The sequence below is a fragment of the Arvicola amphibius genome, chromosome 9 (assembly GCF_903992535.2).
Source record: "Arvicola amphibius chromosome 9, mArvAmp1.2, whole genome shotgun sequence".
NCBI lineage: Eukaryota > Metazoa > Chordata > Mammalia > Rodentia > Cricetidae > Arvicola > Arvicola amphibius.
In genome coordinates, this window is record NC_052055.2 from 3,709,096 (window position 1) to 3,732,373 (window position 23,278).

The 23,278-nt window shown below is 48.1% G+C and overlaps 1 protein-coding gene across 1 annotated transcript in view; it reads left to right on the forward strand.

Moving 5' to 3' along the window:
* Positions 1-23,278, forward strand: part of Grhl2 (grainyhead like transcription factor 2) — a 116,118-nt gene that overhangs the window by 86,782 nt on the left and 6,058 nt on the right. Inside the window, exons 9-14 of the mRNA XM_038343081.1 lie at positions 4,953-5,111; positions 7,460-7,547; positions 7,990-8,129; positions 11,918-11,949; positions 18,336-18,430; positions 21,432-21,517. Of these exons, the coding sequence (XP_038199009.1) occupies positions 4,953-5,111; positions 7,460-7,547; positions 7,990-8,129; positions 11,918-11,949; positions 18,336-18,430; positions 21,432-21,517 (600 nt within the window). The remainder of the gene's footprint in view (positions 1-4,952; positions 5,112-7,459; positions 7,548-7,989; positions 8,130-11,917; positions 11,950-18,335; positions 18,431-21,431; positions 21,518-23,278) is intronic.

Here is a 23,278-nt window from a genome sequence, read left to right on the forward strand (position 1 = left end):
TGGTTGGGTTTGCGAGATGAAAGGAACAAGTGAGCGCTCATCAGTTCCTAGCCTTCCATTCCGTGCCTCTCCCCCCTCCCTCCCCCCCACTTCGGTTAAAGTTCAACCATTTGGATTCTGAGTGTGGCACAGCCAGGCTGAGATGGATGCCATTAGGCACTGCCAGGTGCTTTCCGTGGGCTCTGTCTGCAGGAGAAGGAGCCGTGCTGAGCAGAACATTGCACCCTGCCTGCTCCATTCACCGAGGAGATGCCAGCTCAGGGCTGCACAGAAGGCAAACTCCTACGGGTTACCTTTTATGGGATCAGGATGCCTTGAATCTGCGCCACACTGGGCCTTCTGCGGAGACCCTTTCTGTTTGAAGAGCATTGAGTCTAAATGTCTCCCCATGGAACTCAATTGGCCTTTAAGGACCGTGTGTCCCGGGTGACTGACTTTTATAGCTCCTGCAAGGACGATTGAGTCTATTTATCGTGGTACATTGTCAGTGAGCATCCCATTGGCTTTCGATGACTAGGCTACTTAAGTGGTCCTTGTAAGTAGTCATGATCTATTGCTCTAGCTCTCTTAGACTTGCAGCTGAGAGATCGTAATTAGCACCTTCTTCCTACCTAGCATGTAGACCCACAGTGAATGGTGGGCATGTAAGTTAGAGAGCCCGCCATAAATAAAGCCCTGTCATGTAGGAAATGTCCACCAGAACATTAGCTTCTCTTCTACTAGGTAGACCTTTTCATGGGGTGGGAGAAACACACAAACACACACACACACACACAGTACTGAGGTGCCACCATCAGGAAGATCTCTGTGAAACACATGGCCGGAATTAGGGACAACCACATGGTTCAGCAGAGTGAACATTTAATTTGCTGATACAAAGCTGCATTCTGGCCAAGATAGCCGCATTGCCAGCAGTAAAAGAAGTCAAGTGTCCCCAGAAAAGGACACCTCTTTCTGACCTGCAAATCAATGGTCAATGAAGCCATTGTAATCTCTAAGGCACCAACCAGCACGTCGCTTCTCACCCCATCCCACCCGTCTGTTGTGGTTCATGGGCCCGTAGCTTATATGTTTATGCTAGCACAGCCTCAGGAAACTCAAGGCATTTGAAAACTTGCTCCTTTGAATGAGGGTTAAATAGAATTTCTCTGCCACTCAGGAACTGTCCAAGGCTGGAGGTAGCATTCTCCATTACCGGGACTGTTAGGGACAACCAGCTTCTACTCTGGAAGCCTCCTGACGGTCATAGTTTTTCTTAAGAGTCCCCACTACTCAGGCATTTGCATCTTCGTTGATCTCACCCCCAATTCCTTAGAATTTGTAAGCCTCCTGCTCAAGCCTGTGTTCCTGTGGTTATGTATTACTCGTCTCCTCAAGGCTAAGAACTTCGTTCTGCATGCCTGGGGCCTCTGCTCACACCTCTCCTGGGCCACTGTCTGGTGCTCATTGTTGAATACTTGCTCCATCCTCCCCTGAGCTGTTAGCTCTACGAGGTAAACTTGGCATCTGTCTCTATTTCTAATGTCCTAACACTGCTTGATACACTGTGTGCTTCCATGAATACTTTAGACTGAACAAATGAATGAAAAGAATAAATGAATGAAATGAATATATATATATTTAAAAGTATCTTTTAATTGTATATTTAAGATATACAAATGATACTACAGGGTCCACGTAAAGAATAAGGTAAGAAAATTAACATATTTATTGTCTTATACAGTTATCCTTCCCCTTCATGTGTGTGTGTGCGCGTGTCTGCATGTGTACACGTGCTTTGTGTGTAAAGGAGCTAAAATTGATTCATTCTTGCTGGGCATGGTGCCTATAATTCCAGCTCTAGAGAGGCTGAATTGAGAGGATCATATGTTTAACACCCACCAGTTGGTTCTAAAGAGCAAGTCCCAAGTTCCGGTGACCTTGGGCTACAGAGGCCGAGCCTGTCTCAAAACCAAAGAAACAGGGAAAAATTTAGTTCTTAAGCAAAAATCCAATCAACCCCTCAAAGCACCCACACACTAGATCTCTCTAGATCTTTTCTACTGATGAGACAGAAACAGTCTAGAGTAATTCGTTTTTTTAGGTGGAGGCTGGAAAGGCGGGTGCCTGTGGCACAGCAGGCAAAGTTGTGGCGATTGGCACATCATAGAAAACTTGTCAGCTGTCCTGGTGCCTTGCTAATGCACCTGTGATTACAAGGAAGAGGTCACAGAACAAATGATATGGTGTGTAAAGAGGTAAAGCATTAGAAATTAGATGCCTGGTGGTGCAAATTACCCAAGTCTGTGGGGCTTCAAACAGCAGGATGATACTTAGGAAGAAATATAAGGTCTTTGTCATACTGCAGGGCAATCCTGGGCATTCTCGCAGGGGCACAAAAGGTCTGGGTTTTGGCATCCATCAAAAGCTCAGGGGTCAAAACTTTTGAAAAGTTGTGTTATACGTAATAAATACACGCCCTGGTCTTCCCCAGTGACAGTTTTCATTGGTTTTCTGTCATTCTCACCAGAATCTTTCTTTTCCTTTTCCTTTTCTGAGGCAGGGTTTCTATGTGTAGTCCTGGTGGGAATCATCTTGAAATGGTGTATCAGTTCTTTGTGTGTCTGTGACCAGAACACCCGATGGGAACAGCTCGCTAGAAGACAGGTGTTTGGTTTTTCTCTCTTCTCTGAGTTTCAGAAGGCTTCAGTCCATTGTGGCTGGTCTGCATCATGGCAGGAGCATGTGTCAGGGGCTGTCACATCAAGGTAGCCGGGTGGCAGAGAACAAGCCAAGATGCAGGGCTGGCTGTAACCTTCAAAGGCTTAGAGACCTAGTTCCCTGGCAGCTCACCTCCTAAAGGTTACCCAGCCTCAGACAGCACTCACACACTAGTCTCTGGGGAATTACAGGTCCAAACTATGACAAATGGCATCTTTTGACTGTGACCCATCATTGTGTAGAACGAGGGTCATTTTTGCCGATTTAATAGCTCATTTACACCCGTCCCCCATCTCTACATCCTTTACAATGAAACTCGTTTGTATTCTGTTAATCTAACGGAACCTTAAAAACGGGCTAGAGTTTCCACCCTACTGGGCTCATGTCATTTCTATTATAGGGGTTTTGTTTTTTGTTTGAAGGTTTTAAAAGTTTTTATTTTGTATTTCTTGATGCCACATGCCGTGAGGATTTTGTTCTCTCCCTCTGGCAGAACCTTGCTCTATTTCCCAGGTTGCACTGGGCCTCACCATCCCCCCTGACTCAGTCCCCTGATTGCTGGGATGGCTGGTGTGCCGTCACTTCCTGCCAACAGGAGGCAGCTGATGCTGCTGTTACTTCAGCTGATCCCCTTCCCATTTCCTCCTCTTGCCAGCTCCTAATCTTTCCTACTAACATGGAGATTAGTGTTCAGGTTTCTTCTGCAGGCAGAGGCCTTCAGGTGCTTTAATGGGACTGCGGAAAGCTGAGAATGTTGAGTGACCTGTCTGAGGTCCCTTAGGGGTCCAGTGCTTGAGTAGGGGCTGCAGTTGGGGCTTTGACTCTCATCCAGTGGGCTTTCTGCAGGTTAACTCATCTACCTAGTGCTTTGTGAGTCTCTGTTCTTTGCTAGGCATTGCATTAGGTGCCAGCCAGATTAAATAATAATCAGTTATCCCAGCTCCCACACTTCTCAGTCCAGGAAAAGAATTTTATATAAATACAACCAGGTTTCAGTGCTGCTGGATTAAAAAGGAAGTTGTTTTTTCTAGTTCAATCTTCTTTCTTTCTTTCCTTCCTTCCTTCCTTCCTTCCTTCCTTCCTTCCTTCCTTCCTTCCTTCCTTCCTTCCTTTCCTTCTTTCCTTGCAGGTCAGAGGCTAAGGAAAGTCATACTATTAGAAATGAGAACTTTTGCCTGGCAGTTGTGGCGTACACCTTTAATCCCAGCACTTGGGAGGCAGAGGCAGGTGGATCTCTGTGAGTTCGAGGCCAGCCCGGTCTACAAGAGCTAGTTCCAGGACAGGCTCCAAAGCTACAGAGAAATCCTGTCTTGTAAAAATTTTAAGACAGAGAGAGGGGGAAGGGGAGAGGGAGGGAGAGAGAGAACTTCTTTAATTAATTAATTAACTAACTTATTTATGTGTGCCTGAGTGTATGTATGCATACATGCCACGTTCATGCAGAAGACTGGGACTATAGGTGTTTGCCACCACTTCTGCCTAACAAGAGGCCAGAAGATGGTGTCAGATCTCCTAGAACTGGAGTTACAACAATTGTGAGCCACCATGTGGGCCCTGGGACCTAAACCCTGTTCCTCTGAAAGAGCAGCAGGTGCTCTTGCTGCTGCGCTGTCTCTCCAGCTCCAGAAGTGATCACTTTGATATGTGGCGAAAGCAGTGTTTTAATTAACTCATTCATGGTTAAGAGAGTACAGCTTTGCTGATGTACTTTCTGTAAGGCCATTTAAATTGTCTATTTCAAGGTCAAATATGTAAGCATATTGTTCAGAAGTTTCTAGTGAATGTATTTATTTTATTTTCTAAACGAGGTTTCTCTTTGTAGCCCTGGCTGTCCTAGAACTCATTGTGTAGACCAGGCTGGCCTCAAACTCAGAGTTCTACCTGAGTGTGTGCCACCACTGGGCTTTTTTTTGTTCCTTTCTTTCCAGGATGTGGTAGGGCCCGTCTTTAATCCCAGCACTCAGGAGGCAGAGGCAGGTGGCACACTGAGTTTGAGGCCAGCCTGGTCTACAGATTGAGATCTGGGATAGCCAGGACTACACAGAAAAGCCCTGTCTTGAAAAAAAGAGAAGTTTACAGCCATATAATACATACATTTGTACGTTCAGCAGGTGTCTATGGGAAAGTATTGAACATCTGTCGTTGTCCTGAAAGGTTCACGTTGGACTTTCGCTCCACGCCTCTGCTCGCGTCACTCTGGAGATCCTCTGTATGGCACTTCGTGAACTTTCTTCTCTTTCTCCCTCCTCTAGATTTTCATCACCGTGAATTGCTTGAGTACAGATTTCTCCTCCCAAAAGGGCGTGAAAGGGCTTCCTTTGATGATTCAGATCGACACATACAGTTACAACAACCGCAGCAATAAACCCATCCACAGAGCGTACTGCCAGATCAAGGTCTTCTGCGACAAGGTGAGCAAAGACGGCAGCTTGTCAGAAAGGTCCTGTGGTTATGACTGGATGTTGTTTTAATGACATTCCTCCCTTGTCTGCTCGTGTCTAAGGAATCATTTCTCAACCACATGGAAGTGCTAGCCTTTCATTCTCAAGGCCTATTAGATAGTCAAGGCATCCCCAGTCTGCTGCCTTTTGTCTTGGCTGCTGCTATTCTCAGAATGTTTGCCATTCTAACCATTAAATTAGTGGCTGGCATTGGCCTATGGCTTAGTCCTCAGGCTGCTAAAACAAAATACTACAGGCTAGGTGGTGTAAGCAATAAGAACCTATCTTTTCTGGTCTGGGGGTTGGAGCCTAAGACCAAGGAGGGTCAGGTAGCCATAGGTCATGAAGATGGCATGAAAGGTGGCCTTGGCAAAGTTGCCTCAGGTGGCAGTGTCCCTGGCTGATGTGTAGCAGTCATCAACACCAGCCATCATAAGTAGCTTCTTGGGCACGGGACAGGGATGAGACACACCAGCACAGAGGCACTTCAGTCTGTCACCTTGCATGGAACAGTGTGGGGCTGTTCCCTCGGTAGCCTCTCCACACAGGGACAATGGAAAGCTTGGCCAAGATGACCCCTCAGATGGCAGTGACTGCTTCCTTGGACCACTTAACACCAAGGTCAGCATGACCACTGCAGTCCTCAATAGTGACCACAGCCTTGAACCTGGTCCTCATGGCAGTGTCTGTACGGGTGTGGTCTTCAGAACCCAGTCCTTCAGGGATGCATCTAGGAAAAAAGTCAGTAATGTTGGGTCCTTTAAAGGGGTGGGGAGAGCAGGTAGATCTCCAGGGACTCGAGCTTGGTGGTAGGGATCCACTCCAGGTCTTCGCTTTACCTCCACAAGCCCTGAGGCCTCTACTACCTCAGTCCCCAAACCAACCTGATCCCTGCAGAGGCCTCTGTGGCCTCCCAGCCTGCTCTCTGGGTCTTCCCACTGCATCTGCAACGTTCACCATTTGGTATTTTCCAGAAGAGAAGGAAGTCATACATATATATGTATATTTTTCTGAGACAGGATTTCTCTGTATAGCCTGGCTGTCCAGGAACTCACTCTGTAGACCAGGCTGACCTCAAACTCACAGAGATCCGCCTGCCTCTGCTTGCTGAGTGGTGGGATTAAAGGTGTGTGCCACCACTACCCTGTGGCAGGCAATAATTCTTAAAACAATTCCAGACTGCTCTCGTAGAATAGTATAAAAAATACCCTAGTTTAAAAGTAAAATTTCTTGGGCTGTATCCCTCTGTGTTACTTACTTTTCTCTTGCTGCGATAAAACACCATGACCGAAACAATTGTGGAAGAGTTTACTCTGGCTATGGGTGCAGAGGGTTGAGAGTTTATCTTTTTAGCAGTGAACAGCGTCTATCAAAGTCGGAGCAGGTTGAGAGATCATGTCCAGTGCAGACACAAAGCAAAGAGAGAACCTGGAAGTGGGTGAGGCCCTAAACTCTCAACACCCACCCCCATGATGCACTTCTTCCAGAAAACCTACTCCCTTCCCAAACATCACCACCAGCTGGGGACCAAGTCTCCAAATCCCCAAGCTGCGGGAACATTTCTCCTCAGCTCACCCCGCTGTCTGTTGAGTTAGTTTTCTCTACTGTGATAACACGGGCGACCGGAAGCAGCTTATGGAAGAAGAGGGTCATTTCATCCTACACTTCCAGGTTACACTCCGCCACAGCGTGACATCAGAGCAGGAGCAAGACCCAAATCTCTTTGAGTAGAACACTAAATTCACACCGCTAAGCGCCCTGTATGCACCTCACAATGCTCCTTTTCCCATGCCGAGCTTGCATATTTTATAGAGCCTCTTGCAGAAGGGAGGATGTGCACGATTCTTCTACGCAGTAGAATGAGCACTGTCTTTGAGCATATGGGGACATTGATGCTTCCATGTGTAGAGCAATCCTTCCCTCATCTCTTTGTGTGCCCCTTTATTCCTCCTTGATTCTTTCAAGTTCATAACCGTAAGCAGAGGAGAACTTGCAGAGAAGTTATGTTCGTCTGAAAGCTGTCATTCTAGTCATAGACTCAATGGGCTAGGGCCTCGGCCACTCTGTTAGAGCACTGAGTTACTCGGTAGGTGACACCGAGCTAGAAAAGTTAGCCAGCTCTTTCCTAGTGGATTCGAAACGCGACAGGAAGAGGCGGCAAGCTGGGTCAGTTGGCATCGATCCCAGGTCAAGAGTGCAGCCTACAGGTCTGAGGGTTGCACCACAGGGAGGGAGCCAAGGCTTCCCATCTTTGTGTGTGTGTGTGTGTGTGTGTGAATAGCCTTTCATGCTTGGTCTCTCCTTGCTTTCCCTATCAGGGAGCAGAAAGAAAAATCCGAGATGAAGAAAGAAAACAGAACAGGAAGAAAGGGAAGGGCCAGGCCTCCCAAAGCCAGTGCAACAACTGTGAGTCACTCCCGCCCTCACCCCAAGGTTGCCTGTGCTAAGGGGAGATCACAGCCAGCAGGGTTCTTTGGGAAGACAAGGAGAAGGAGGCCGGCTGCCAGGGAAGGTGCAAAGAAGTGCCCAAGAGATGGCCTGCTTTGCCCTTGTAGTAGAGGCAGGAGTTGGGAGAGGCTCGGGATGCCCTTGGTGTTGGGTGGGGGAGATGGAGTCGTTCGTATGGAAAAGTCTTATACCCAGGACTCCAGGGTGAGCAGCAGGAAGTGGAGGAACTTTCAATCCTCCTGCAGTACTTCCTAGAAGCTCGCATTCACTGAGCGCGTAGTCATGTCTAGGGCGCCGAGAAAGCTTGGGGGAGAATCACGGGCTTCGGCTGAAGCCAGCTGATAGCCGAGCGTTCTCAGCCATACGGAACCCTAATGGTGGACTCTGTGGTTGCCCGCAGCCTCTGACGGGAAGCTGGCCGCCATGCCTTTACAGAAGAAGAGTGACATCACCTACTTCAAAACCATGCCCGACCTGCACTCGCAGCCCGTGCTCTTCATCCCGGATGTTCACTTCGCAAACCTGCAGAGGACTGGACAGGTAGGACCGCTGCTCACGCCCTCCTGGAGCCCTTCTCGCGTGGCGCTCTGGCAGAGCAGACCCCAAATAAACACCCTCGTGTCTAGCCGCATAGGAAAGTCGGTATCTTTGCGGACAAAAGTAGATTTCTTTTTTTTTCCCCCAGAAAAGACTATCTTGAGAGAATACTCACATTCTAAGGCAAAGAAAGTGTGAGCTGTTATTAGAAAATTGTTGACAAAGCAACAGGAGAAGGCCGATCCTCTGCCTATAAGTTGTTCTGCTGAGTCTAGCAGCCTCTATCAGGGCACACATCGCCACCTAGTGCTGAAAAGTAAAACTGCATTTAACGCCTACATTAGCGGGGGAGGGGGGATGAAGATCTTGTCAAGAATTTTTTTCTTAACTAATTAATAGTTCTCACTGAATGGATAAATCATCTCTCATCTGAAGGATGAAGAAAGCATATAGTAGCTCTTCCACCAAATACCTAAATTCTATGGTTTCATCTCCAAATGCCATGAAGGATTTAAAACCAAATAAATGTTAGATAAGTCATGACTGCTTAGTTTTGTGGAAGTGTAGGCAGAAGCTGCAAGTTCAGTGATGAATACTATATATCCGCAGGATAACTAATTATGATATTGCTCAGTGAAAACAAAAAGTAGGGTACTAGTATGCCTGCGTCCTGTGCTCCAGGACCACTGAGCTGAGCTGCCCGCCGGCCCCAGCCTTTTCATATGCTGGTGATGGCCGAGCCTTCTGTAAGGGAAGGTTTCTCCCTTTTCTTCATTAAGGGTGCTTAACTATGTGGAGAAGAATAAAAGAGGTTCCTTAGTGTCAGCCAGAGGGGCTTTGGCCATACTAAGTGGGATTTTAATTTTGCATTGATTGGTTCTCTTTTGACTCCAGAGTCCTGCGTGAAAGGACTGTTTTGAGAAATAGAAGCGTAAGGGGAAACTCAAGGCCCCTCCCACTCTGAGTGCTGGGACAGACCTCAGTCTGACCTCAGTCTGAAAGAGAAATATTGCTGGGGTCTCCTCTTTCTGGAGAATGTTTGATGTAGTGATGGGGCAGCTATACAATGAGAGGACTTGTGTGTGTGTGTGTGTGTGTGTGTGTGTGTGCGTGTGTGCGCACGTGCACATGAGTGTCTGTGCATGTGAGTGTGTGCGTGTACCCACATGTGCATGTGTGAGCATCTTTCCCTGTTCATGATATAATGTGGTGATAACTATACCCATACTTTCTGTGTGGAGTGCGTTTCTGCTAAGAACTACTTTACATTTCTATCTTGCCTTATTCCATAGAAAGCAAAACATAGGAAAGGATTAATGCTGTCCAGAGAAGACAGCCAGCAAGAATATGTGTATGTGAGCGTGTGTATGTGTGCGTGTGTGTATGTGAGCGTGTGTATGTGTTTGGTGTGTATGTGTGTGTATGGTGTGTATGTGAGCATGTGTGTGTATGGTGTGTGTATGGTGTTTGTGTGTATGGTGTGTATGTGTGTGTGTGTGTTTTCTGTCCCCTTTTTAAAAAGTTTCCAAGCCTGTAGCTGGGAGTGAGGTCCCTACATCTTGCAGACGAGCAATAGCTAACAGAGTTAAACCCTTCTGCTTCCCGTCACGACTCTGGCTGTGGTGCCACGTCACCCTTGAAAGTCGCCTGATGTGTAGTCTCTTGGCAAGATGTCTCTGAAATACACAAATGAATCTCAAGAGGAATAGAGTCCCAGCCTGGTTGGTCTCATAGCCCCACCCACCCCTCAGTGTCACGCCCAAGGCAGACTCTGAGGAAACAGTGACCTGGAGAGTCTGTTGTCCTCACCAGGTAAAGCAGCCTGGTGGCTTGGTACTGCTTGACCTAAGCCTGCTTCACAGCACCCTGGGGTGCCTGTGACTCTGGATTGGTGGTATTACTTGACCTAAGCCTGCTTCACAGCACTGTGGGGTCCCTGTGACCCTGGATTGGTATTGTTTGACCTAAGCCTACTCCACAGCCTGTGACCCTGGGATCCAGAGTGCGCCTAACTGGAGGTCTGGGCAGCTACTCTTGGCTGTCACTTGTCTGTCCTGTGAATAGCCTGCTGTCAATCACTTTGCAAAGCAGAGGATGGAACAGAGGTTATCTGGAGCTTTTAAACATTGCTTTCTGGGAAGAGCTGGGTGCTGTAGAGGTCCTTGAGGCAGAAGGATGCTGCACTGAAGCTTGGGGTGCTGAACATGGCTTTTACATTTGTGGCTTTCTGTTTAAGAAGAAACAAAATCCAATATAACAATAGTCATAAAAAAATCTAAAAGGACAGAGTTCTTATACACATCCAAGCTGCTCTCTAGAATGACTCAGGAGAATTTCAGGTACCTTTATTCGTTATGTAACTAGGCCTGGGTTTGTTGACACCCCCAGTGCTGCTGGAAGCCCCTGAGAGGGCAAGGGAGGGAGGCTGCCAAGGTCCACGTTGGGCAGGGACAGTGCCAGCTTTAAAAGAGACTACATGAATGTTCAAAACTGATTTGGGTATTCTTGACCACCCAAACACACACACAGATGCAATTCACAAAACGCCCACTGTTAAGCTTTAGAAATAACAGGGGCAAGAGCCCACACTGCCACAAAGGACCCGCTGTACTTTTGCATCATTCGTAAGGGGGCTTCACCTTTTCCTTTCTTTCCTTTCCTTTTCCTTCTCTTTTCAGTTTGGGTTTCTCTATGTTACAGCCCTGGCTGTCCTGGAACTCCCTCTGTAGACCAGGCTGGCCTCGAACTCACAAAGTTCCACCTGCCTCTGTGCATGCCACCACTGCCCTGCAGGAGGCTTCACAGATTCTGACCGTGCTTGCCCCTGAGTTCTCCTAACAACACTCGCCCTTGGAGAGCTACTCTTTGCCACATGACCTTTACAGCCTGAAGGTAGATAATGAATGAAAAATTGAAATAAAGGAGGAGGACATGGCTACTCCTACAGTATGGAGAAGATTTTATCGTAGAGATAAGGGAGAAAGCAGGTAGAGGGAAGAGTCCAGGCCGAACATGGCTGGCAGTCTAAACCATACCATGAGAGGAGAGATGGGGAGGGAGAGCAAGAGAGGAACCACCACCCAAGAGGCTGGAAGAGCAGTGTAGCCCAATGGCTTTTATACAGGGATCAGGCTGATAGAGGGAAGTGGAAGCCCCGCCCCTGGGAGGGAGGGGTTCAGTGTGGGGGCGGGCTGATAAAATGCTGGGAGGAGCCACAGGTACTGAGGGATTCTGAGAGAACTGGCCAGCATCTGCTTTGGTATGTTAAACAGGCACCTCAGTTGGCCATTTGTTTCTTTGAGACCCTGCTTATCTGTGGCTCTGGGAAACCAGGGTAAGGCAGACCCCTTTGGGGAGCACACACAGAGGCCCTGTTACTGCTATCTGGCTATGGCTCTCTTGACTACTCAAGAGCCAGCCCACCTAGGGATCCCCCAACAGCCTGAACACAGTGTGTTTGGATCTCACCAATGGTTTTTCTTAATGTCAGTGCAGAGGGCGGGAGTAATCTGGTTAGGCCAGACTAACTTTCCCTAGAAATAGTCATGTTTCTGAATTTCTTTATAAAATCTAAACATCATTCTGAGTGAGAATACGAGGAGGTTGCATTTCCTTAGACGCATGCACACGCACACAAGTGTGCACACACACATGCAGAGAGAGAGAGAGAGAGAGAGAGAGAGAGAGAGAGAGAGAGAGAGCGCAAACATTGTTTATCAAATGTATCTTTTTCTCCTTAAGAGAAGGTTTGCTCCACTCCCGGTCTACATGTGTCTGTTTTTTCCCCACAGGTGTATTACAACACAGATGATGAACGAGAAGGGTAAGATACAGGCCATTTCGTTCTAAGCACTTAATGTTTATGTGGGTGGCAATGGACCTTCTGACCCTGGGCTACCCTGGGCAAGAGGTGGGACTTCCTGTGTGCTTGTGACTTAGAACTGCCAAGGGGCTGTTGGGTGGCGGTAGCTGGGTGGCTGCCTTTCTTCCACACACCCCTCTTTCTGTCCCCCTTCCTTCTTGTGGTCTCCCTTGAGTAAAAGTGACCCATCTCTTCTAGTGCTCCGTTTGCCAAGATCTTTCTGATAGCTTTCTGATAGCCACAGCATCTAGTTGAGAGTGTGAGAGACTTTCCTAGCTGCATTGTAGGTGAAGTCCTTGACTGGGACCTGACAGGGCAGGCTGAGAACTTCTTCACTGCCCTGTGGGCTTCAGATAAAAGGTTGTCTCTGTGTAACGGGGACAAGATGCTCTCCATCTTTGCCGAGAACATATACCGCTGGAGGTTTGTAGAGACAGCTAACTCTTCAATGTGCTTTCTATCCTTACCTCATTTTCTGCACTTAGAAGTTTGCAGTTATGGAAGGGCTATTCCAAGGCTGGCAACACGATGCTTTTGGCCGTCGTAACGTCTATAGCACATTCTTGGGAGGCAGGTGTTGAGCTGCCTTCACCTTCTACGTGTGTGTGTGTGTGTGTGTGTGTGTGTGTGTGTGTGTGTGTGCAATGCTCTCTGATACGAGGAAGTTCATTGTATTGTTTGTTTGTACGGGCTGGATGGTTTCAGCTTTTAGAATTGTAGAGTTTAGAATTAGGTTTGGGGAAAGGGTACTTTGGCGCCTGGTTTTGGAACCAGCTGTGCTGGCGCCATTACATTTGGGTATGGGGCAGAGGTAGGGGCAGATGTCAACGTTGTTCCCCTTTGTGGCCTAGAAACAAAAGAATGTCTTTGCCAGCTATAGGATGTGCCCTTCTGTGTCATTTAGGCCTCCAGCCTTTGAATGACTCCGCCATGTTTAGTACGGTCTGCTCCAGTTAACGGATTCTTTCTGGACACACCCTCTCAGACACATTCAAAAGTGTGCTTTACAAATCTCCTTGGGGTCCCTCGTTCCTCATGTGTTAACAGTTGAGATTATCATAGCGCGTTCTTTATCTGTTAAGCAGCTTTTAGCCTCTGCCCATTGGTTCTTGCTCTGCTCTCTGGATAAGCCTTTTCCCGCCTCAGCATTCAAACTGCTTTTCCTGCCTGCAACTGACCCTAGTTAAAATACGGTTTTGTCTCCTAACGTCTTAATTTCCCATGTGGGAGACCACTAAATTTAAATTAATAAACAAACAAATAATAAATGTGTATAGGTATTTTGCATGTGTCTGTGTACCAGTTGCATGCCTGGTACCCATGAAGGCCAGAAGAGGGCATCAGGTCCCTGGAACTGAAGTTACAGGTGATTGTCAGCTGCCTTGCAGATGCTGGGACTCAAACCTGGGTCTCTGGAAGAGCAGTCAGTGCCCTTAACCTCCAAGCCAGCTCTCTCCAACTCACCACTAAGTTGTTTTTTGTTTGATTGGTTTTTTTGTCTTTTGAAGCTTGATTTTTTTAGAATAAACATGTTTAGAATCACATGAATTATTATATTGGGAACTCCCTTCTTATAAGCTGAACACTATATTTTTCTCTTAAAGCAAGTTAAAGTTGTATTCATCCCTCAATATCTGTTTTATGTCCATTGCTTTCATTAGTGTGTGTCACTAACACCCCGAGATAATTTCCTCCCCGTGCACAGTCAAACCTAGGCTTCCCCATCCGTCATAAGACACTTCATAGCTGGTGATAGAAGCATAGCAGATATTGTTGACCCCATTGTTGGAGCAGAGGTTGTCACGTGACAGACAGGGCCAGATCTTTTTTGGTGTGTGTGGAGAGGGGGCAGGTGTGTGATGGGCACGGTCTCACCATGGATCTCTGGCTCTCCTGGAATACACTCTGTAGACCAGGCTGGCCTCAGACTCACAGAGATATGCTTGCATCTTCCTCCTGAGTGTTGGAATTAAAGGAGTGTGCTACCACACCCAGCCCCAGTTGCCTGGTTTTGGATAGTCTACAGTCTTATAGAATGATATCCGTGACATGTGAGATGAAGTGCCCTTGAGCCTCTGCAGGGTGTTTCCTGGGACACATCTGTATTAGTTCCCTTATGTGCCATCTTTAATGTCATTTGTAAAACAGCAGCAGGATTGAGTGGTTACAGCAGGAGGCTGAAACATCCATAGATCTATTGTTGGGCCCTCATCAGAGAAAGTTTGCCCCCTTCCATCTCAAAGGGAGGAATCTCAAAGGAACTAATTAAATGATTCTCAAGCTGCTGAGGTCTGGAACCTTGACCAGGACCAAACCTAAAATCAGTTGTAAATGCTCTGAGTATTGATTAGAAAGGCAAGCATCGTGGCACACGCCTGTGATCCCAGAAATCAGGCAGGCAGCCGAGGCACAAAAGTTTGAGGCCGTCCCAGCGTACACAGTAAAACTCCCATCTCAAAAACAAAAACAATTAAGTTTGTTCTTTTTATCTTGAGACAGAAATAATCAAATTTCAGTGGTTGGAACAAACAGAAATGATTAGAGTTCTAATCTTTAAATCACATATTTTATAAGAGACAGCATGGCGTCATGAAAAGAATGTTGGCTTTGAGCTCAGGAGGTCCGGGTCCATCCCCCGGACTGCTGTTTATCCTCATGAAGCCTGGTGCCAGCCGCTCGGGCCCGGCTTTGGTTTTCTCTAGTCTGCACTGAGGATGCTGTGGAAGGCTGTCTCTTCAATCCCTCTGCCCTTAGCATTTCACCTAGTAAAATGCCTGATATTAGCTCATGGGGAGACTCTGGGGAATGTGAGGGGACTGTGCCCGCTGTACAGACCCCTGCCTCCCATTTCTTCCCGCCCTTTGCACATGGACTATTAAGTTAAGTAGCCAGTGGCCCGCCTGTAACTCCATTGGCCCAGTCTCTCTGTGTTGGTGCTCACACATCCATTCTGAGACCCATGTCCTGCCCTTTTTTTTTTTACACATCTTCTGATTGAGCAACTTCAGGGTCAGTGCATGGCAGGAGCTTGGCCATTGCTGAATGTGGATTCCTTGGCTATGGACTGACTTCTATACACATGTTATTTTCATAATTTACCCAGATTTCCCACTGTGAGAAGGGCTGTGAGAAGCTGGGAAGCTTCTTCCAAGTCATCTAGTTGGAACATGATTGAAGCAGGGGTCAAACCAACACCTACCCATGATTCCCACCACTCACTCACCTTTAGCCATTGTGTCTCTGTTGCCCAATCTCCTCAATTCTTGACCTGTGGCTGTGGAGCACGCAGGGGTTGGGAGTGGGTGACAGATCCTACTGCATAGCTTTCTGACCTTGGCCAAGAGAGCCCTGTTTTGTCTCATGCCTGTCAGGGTCTCTGAGGCCACCATGTGTGTTCATGTAGCTCAGAGAAGGTACCATCTTCAGTGGCGTTGTCCCAGCCGCCATCAGGACTAGGATCAGGCCAAACTCCTTACTCCTCTGTGACTTAGCTCCCTGTACCACCGCGTGTGGCCCTTACGAAGCTGCCAAATACTCCAGGACTGCTGCCGAGGATCGGGCTCACCTCTCTTTGCTCTCTTGGCACCATACGTTTTCGCCGAACGTCCTGGGTTTTCCTTGTGATCGTCCTGGGTTTTCCTTGTGATCGAGCCCATGAGCCCAAGGCTAAATATGTTGCTGGCCCCGAGTTTTTCTACCCTGATGGTCAGAGGGATGGCAATGGCACCAGAGAAACACCATTCCATGGTTCCCTGATCTTTGAAAAGATTCACGTAGCGTCACGAGGTACCACAAGCCCTGCACCCTGTGTTCTTTTCATTAGAGAGTAGGCAAATCATAACTGCCTGTTTGGCCTTGCTTTGAAAATACACGAAACTGTTGAATTCAGAACAAGAAAAATTTATTGACTCCTACTGGGTTTATACATCTATAGTGTGGAGAAGCCTGTTTGGTCCCCCAAAAGAAATGTGGTTTAGGAGAGTGCTCGGAGCCTAACTCCAGTCCTCTGCACGAGCCGTATACACTCTTTACTGCTGAGCCACCTCTCCAGCCTCCTTTTAAATTTTATTAATTTTATTTTGATACATAATTTTCACATTTTGATGAAAAAGTCTGTGACTTGGAATAAGGTGTTTTCAAGGTAGCTGGACTGGAGAAATAAAGATGAATCTTGCATGGTGAAGTAGCTTGACTCTCGCAGTCTGAGACAAGGGCTGGAACAATTTCAGGCCACTTAGTGATTATGAGTTTAATGGCCCCTGGCCGCTGTTTGCTCCTCCCCCACTTCTAAAAATAATCTTCTAGCCCTAAGTTCATGGTCACTCCGGTTCCAAGACAAGAGAGTACCATGACCCGCTGTTATGGCAAAGCAGCCGGGACAAGCCAGAGGGGGCAGTACCCTAAACATGGTCCCCAGCTAGGACTTGAGTTTTAGAGTTTTTTTTTTTTTTTTTTTCCTTTGCTGTTTTCATCGTTTGAAGTAGAGGGGAATAAAATAAGACTGCTGGCTCTTGACTTCATTCCCTGTCCTCATCTTATCTCAGGTTCTTGTAACTTTCATGAGGTGGTCCCCTCGAAGGTGGCATCTGCTATCGGCTGGATCACCAGTGTAAGGACATGGACACGTTTGAGCCTTCTGTCTCTGTGGTCAGAAGCTGGCCCACAGAGGGCTCCTGAGACTTAAGAGGGCAAGGGCAATGGAGTGTGCTTTGTGAAGGCTGAACTTGTGTGAAGGAATATGATTGGCCGATACACCCTTTGGCATAGGAGAAGGGAAGTTAAGTACCATTGGTTTTATGATGTAAGTTACTAGCGTGAACAGAAATGGTTTGGGACCAGAACCGTCCACGGGTAGTGTGCCATGACCTCTGCGTTTCCACTAACCTGCTCGGGAAGTGATGGATGGCTCTCTGATGGCAGGAAAGCCACTCAGGAGTTGCATGATTTTGTGCTATCTGTAAGATTGGACTTACTATGTATCTATCGCCCATGAAAAACCAAGTGGTAGTTGAACTGTTGGCTCTGGATAGAAAATCTGGTCTTCTCCATACTTTTTACCCAGAAGCCTCTGCAGTCTGTGATCATTAGCATCTTCTGTCTTTGTCTGGCTCTTCACTGATACTAACCCTGAGTCCAGGGCCTTGTGAGTCCCCAACACTCATTAGATCCCTTCTTGACCTGCCTCTAAAATTTTTAATTTTTCTTCTTTTAAATTATGTGTGTAAGTTGCATGTGGGTATGTGCACATATGTGCAGACATTCACAGAGGCAGATGGGTTGGATCCTTTGGACCTGGAGTTACAGAAGCCTGATCCACCTGACATGGGTGCTCGAAACCTAAGTCCAGTCCTCTGCATGAGTGGCATGCAATCCTTACTGATGAGCCCCCTCTCCAGCCTCCTTTAAATTTTTAATAAGTTAATTAATTTTTATTTGATACCTAATATTTGTACTCATTTACAGGGCATGGGATGATCATTTGACATGTACATAGCGTGTAATGATCAACTCAGTGTAATTAATATTTCCAGTTCCTCAAATATTGTCATTTCTGCATCAACAGTCTCCTTTCAAAGATAAGGAGACTGAGGCCCAAGGAAGTTGGGAAACATGTCCGAATCTGTACAGTAATAAACTGTGAAGCAGGGATTTTATATCAGTCAAGATGGCCTGACCTCAGAGCTTCTGTCCTAAGAATTCTAAGTGATGGGCCAGATAATCCCCCAGAGAAGTTAATGTTTTCCACAGACCCGCATCTGTGGGCCTGAGACTAATAGCTAATCTTACTTCTCTAATGTCTTTTCCTCTCACGCGGTCTTTCCCTTTCCTTCGTGTGCCTGCAATGCTCAGGGACTTGGGAAGCAAATGCACAGCTCTCAGACAAGGCTCAGGGCTCAGCCCCACCTCCTCCTGTGGCAACTAGGGAAGGGAGAACTGTGGGTAGTCAGGACAATCCCCAGCAGAGCTCTGCTGAGGTGGCCTGTCTTGTCCCCTACTGTGCTCCAAGGGACCGTCAGGAGTCCCAGGAAGCCAGGCCTCGGATGGATGTGAGGGGCTGCTGTGACGTGGGTGTCACGTAGCCACTGGTATTAACCAGCTTCTCTGTGGCCCTGATCTTGTGAACAGAAGAGGGGAGATGGGCCCAGCACCCCCACATTGTGGGTCCATTTTCAGCATGGAGCCTTAGGTCTTCCCTCTAAAGATGGTGTGTGATTTATCCCTCGGTGGGGATGACTAGGGACCTGCAGGGGGAAGAGAGGTGTGAACGGAGAAAGGACAGGCGCTCGCAGAGCCCAGAGCGTGTGACACTCTTCTCTGTATTTACCGTTTCTGCCTGTCTTCTCCAGCAGCAGCGTCCTCGTTAAACGGATGTTCCGGCCCATGGAAGAGGAGTTTGGTCCGACGCCATCCAAGCATATTAAGGAGGAAAACATAAAACGAGGTATCTCTCCATGGCACGCCACACCGGCAGGGCCGAGGGCACAGCCGTCCCTGTGTAAAGGCTGGGTTGTGTCTTGTCAGGAAGAACTCACCCCGAGACAGAATCAGTGCCACCCATGGTGGGTCTTCCTCACACGGGAGTAACAGGCCTCTCCTTTGGCTTGGGAGAATGGTAGTGTCTCCCGAGTCATTCAGCAGTGATGTACAGTTCAGAAGAGGCGGCACGTGTGCGTGTGTGTATGTGCATGTGTGTATGTATGTGCGTGTGTGATGTGTGCATGTGTGTGCGCTGTGTGCATATGTGTATGTATGTGCGTGTGTGTGTGTGTCAGTGCCCCATCTCCATGAACCAATAGGTGGAAATGGTCAACAACAGGCTGGACATGCCCACAAAGCCTCTGGCTCCCAGCTCTCTGTCACATAGTCTCGCCTCCATTCCTTAGTATCCTTTCCTCCATAACTTTACTGGGTTAGGGAAGAGTCACAGGGAAACCAAGAGTCACTCTGGTATGTGGAATTGTACCTCAGCTCCACATTTACAATCTGGTAGCTGGCCCAGCTACTGTTTTTCAGAGCTTGTGAAACTGGCACCAGGATTACCACCAGAAAGTGTACTGGACGTTAATTCAAAGTTAAGGCATGCTTTCTGATGCTTCCAAGTCAGAGAGACATAGAGGATACCCTAACCTACCAGTGGAAAGAAAACCGCACCCATCCCACACCCCCACCCCCCCACCCCCGCTTTGGGGAAGGATGGAGAAGTCCCTGGGCTTCTTGCCTTGGCTCAGGGATTCAGGGTCAATGGCGGCTCCTACCGGTTATCTGTAGGAAGTTTCCCAAGAAGGAGGTGGTCACAGTTAGCACCAAAGCCGTCGCTATTGGTTGTTATTTATTTATTTATTTTGTGGGGTGCCTGGGTCAGAATCTGGCTCCATAAGAGGTTGGCTGTCTGCCTTTGGCTATACAATGTCTGAGGTGTACAGTGATCGCTACGGTGGAATGATCCCTACCATAGCCACACCACAGAGTGCAGCTATGAGAACTCCCTGGGCAAGCCCTCTAGTGGTCTGTAGCCCAGTATACACTCTGGCCGCTGCCCCTCCCTGGCACAGATGGAGAACACTGGCACCTTCCAGCCACCTCCGAGCAACAAGGACAATCATGCTTGAAAGGCAATGGTTTGAGTAGAGGTTATTTGTATGCTCATTTTAATAGAATGTAATTCCAGGTTTCCCTAGGGTCAGCCTGGTGGAAATGCCCCCACCCACCCCCCTTTTTGGTGTTGAGAGCTTCAGGATTTCCATCAAGTAAATAATAGCCACCAGTTGGGGCTTCCCCTTGAATTTAACTTTCCTTATCTGGATACAATTAGGGTCTGTGTTCTAGGTGTTTTTCTGTGTTTTTCTCACATTGCCTCCTCTTTTGATAACCTTCTGGTTACTAGGCAGTTTTAGCCGGCATGTAAGCTATATAGTATCGCTTCAAGGGACTAAATTTGTAAATTTTTGGTGACATAGTCAGTCTGCTTATTTAATTGGAACTCCATTTTTATGTCTGATGAAGAGAAGGCACTGTAGTGCCTAAGTCTCTCCTCCTCCCTCTCTTCCCTATCTTCCCTTCATCCTATTCTGACCAAACGTTCCCTGGCCACGGAAGGGGCCTTGGGCAGAGTCCCTGGCCACGGAAGGGGCCTTTATAAGCAGCAGCTTCAAGGAACCTTTGAGACGGAGGATTGGGGGTGCGGAGGTTTGGATTTACCACATTTCGTGTTCCAGATCTTGTTCTTCTGCGGGCGGTGATGGCAGCTAGGAGGATTTTCGACTGTAGTTGAGATCTAGGCTCACTGGGTTTTTTTTTTTTTTTTTTTTTTTTTGAGCTGGGCTGTGGACAGATGCAGGGTTCAGCTTTGGCCCCTTGGAAGAGCAGTTATGCTTCTGCAGGACAAAGAGAACAGTCAGCCTTCTGGGGTGCGGGATCGCACCCAAGAGATGGTGGCCAGCTTTTGTTTTTCCTGAGAACTGATCTGCAGCATGGTTGCCAGAGCGGTGGGCACAGTTGGAGGGCATGGAGATGAGGAGAAGCAGCAGCAAGGGTGGCCGTGTCTGTGCAGGTGCATTAGCCTCTCTGAGGGCCATTTCCAGTGCTAAGGATCTGCAGTCCCTGCCCCTTCTATCTTAGTCAGTAGTCTCTAATTCAGAAGTTCTACAGAGGAGTGAGAAGAACCACAACAGCTGCCCGACAGCTTCTGTAGCTTGAGCACTAGACTAAGCTCACCACATGGCCTTACTTCACAGAACCTGCAGGTGACCCTACGTGGTAGATCCTAGTGTTCTGTCCAGGTGATGCAGGCGTGGGGAGATCGAGCCGTTATGGCCACGGCAGGGCCCGAGCTGAACTTATATTCACCTCTGTGATTCTCCTGGACTGTCCCAGGCAGTACTCCATCGCCCTTGCAGCCCTGTGCACCCGTAGGTTGTCTGCCCATCCCCCTCATCCTTCCCATGTCACCCCTTCCTAGACTTGATGCTCCCGTGATCTCCACAACTCGGAGATCCTTGAACCCCCACTTCCTGGCTCTCACCCTCACCATGGCAAGAGCTGCCTGGAAAGCACTGACTCATGGTTTTCCCTTCATGATTCTCACAGTGGTGTCTGAATTGTCTGAAGCTTTTCCTCTCCAAGTGGACAGCAAACTCCCTAAAGGCAGGGCTGGATGAACTAACTCTCTGCTATAACCCCAACTCTTGGTGTAGACAGCCTGTGGTACCCAGAAGCCTTCAGTGGTGTTGACTAAGTGAGCAAAGATGCAAATGGAAGTAGTCATAGAAACCTCGTGCCTGCCCAACTTGAGAAACTCAAGCATGGGTACAGGCAGCAGAGCAGAGCGCTTACATCCAATAGGAGTTAGCCTGCTGTCGGAGCAGGTGATGTCTTGAGATGCCCATGTGACAGAAAGCAGTCCCCTGGGTTGCCAGTCACACTGGTCTTCCCTTCTCTTGCAGTGCTTTTGTACGTGAGGAAGGAGAATGATGACGTGTTCGACGCGCTGATGCTGAAGTCACCCACGGTGAAGGGCCTGATGGAAGCGGTAAGCCACGAGCCCCTTCAGCCCCCAGGAGCCCTGCCCAGCTATCAGGGTGGCTCCAGAAGGAGCTTTAGAAAGAAAACAAAGTGCTGAGATGTATGGAAATGTCTGTGTCATCAGCATGTTAGGACTGACTCTTAAGAATAACTGCCCAGTTCCTGTTGGTGTCCGACGAATCATCCCCGGTCAGATGCTGAGGAGGAGGGATAACATGGGTTTTCATCATCTTGTTAGCACGAAACTGAATTAGGCGCACACGGCTTCCAAGTATATTTCCAAGCCGAAATCTCTGTGGTGCCTTGCTGGCTACAGGAGCATATTCCAAAGCGGAGCGAGGACGGGTTGGTGCAGGGGAAAGATGAGGAGTGATTCTCTCCTCACTGCTGACCCGCGCAGGCTCAGTCAACACGGCCGAGGGAAAACTCAAGTTTCTGCCCGAGTCGCATGCACAGACGCACACATGCCTCACCCAGGTTCGCCGGTGCCATGAGCATGTGCTGTGTGCTCACGCTCTCCTCTTCTATAGTGTGGTAGAAGATCAGGGGTGTTAGGGTCATGGGGGCACCAACAGTGAGTGTCTCTTGTCTCTCCTGGTTGCCTGGTGGCCTGAGCAGCTGTTCTGGTGGACAATAGTTGGGGGCTTATGGCCGAACGTTGCCATGTGTGAGGAAGTTCCTATGCGTAAGACCACGCAATGCGGTTGCCTGCCCGTCCCTTTTGTTTCTGTTTCCCCTTGGTGTCCAGCATGGTAGAATGTGTTACAGACCAGTATCTCATTCTGTTTTGCGGCTAGCAGAGTCATCGTCTGTATGGACAACAGAGTTCATTTCCTCATTTATTCAGCCGACAGACCAACGTCTCTCCTTTTGGGGTGCGATTGCATATGCGCTGCCGGGAATGTTCATGGGCTCGTTTCTGTTTTAGACATCTGTTTCCGATTCTTTGGGAGTATATGTAGAGTAAAGTTGGTCAGGGAGACACAAAAATACCTTCCATTGCATGTTTTGATTCATCGGTAATATCCAGAATCAATGACTTCTTGAAGAGAGAAAGCAGACGCGTGGCTGCTGGGGACTTAGGAGCAGGAGGTGGCACGGTGCTTGATGTACAATGTACTTTAGAAATGATGGGGGTGTTTTAGAATTCAGACAAACCATTGTGTAATATTGTGAAGGTGTGATGATTGTCCTTCATATTTTGTTTTGAAATACCCCCCTCATTATACATTATGGGGCGCCAAATCCCTACAAATATATATTTAAGTCAAGGAATGGCCCCATAAGCTATATCCTAGTGTGTCCCCCTGTGATGTAGAATTGGCCTGGCCTGGGGCACCTCCTCTCTTGGTCACTGACAGTTTGGGAAGACCAGCTACATCCTGTTGACAAAGGAGCCCAGTCTTCCAGAACCAGCAGACTCACAACTACGAGAGCATGCCCTCTTCAGGTCCCTGTGTGTCCTGCAGGGCCATCTGCCTGACGGAGTTCCCACTGCTTATCACATTAAGGATGGCCTTGGCATCACCTATAAAGTGGAGCCACCAAAGGCATTAAAATGGCAGCACAAACATTCCTCGGGAGCAGGTGGTGGACGCTGTCGGCGATGTGGCTTCTCCACAGCTGAAGACCGGGCTGCCCTCCCTAGAGAGTGCGCTCCCATTTCCCTGTCCAGAGCCCCTGTCTTCAGCCGTAAATTACTTGGATGTATGTTTAGAAAGAATGTATACTGGAGTACAAAGGGCCTTGAAAGTGCCTTCCACTTACT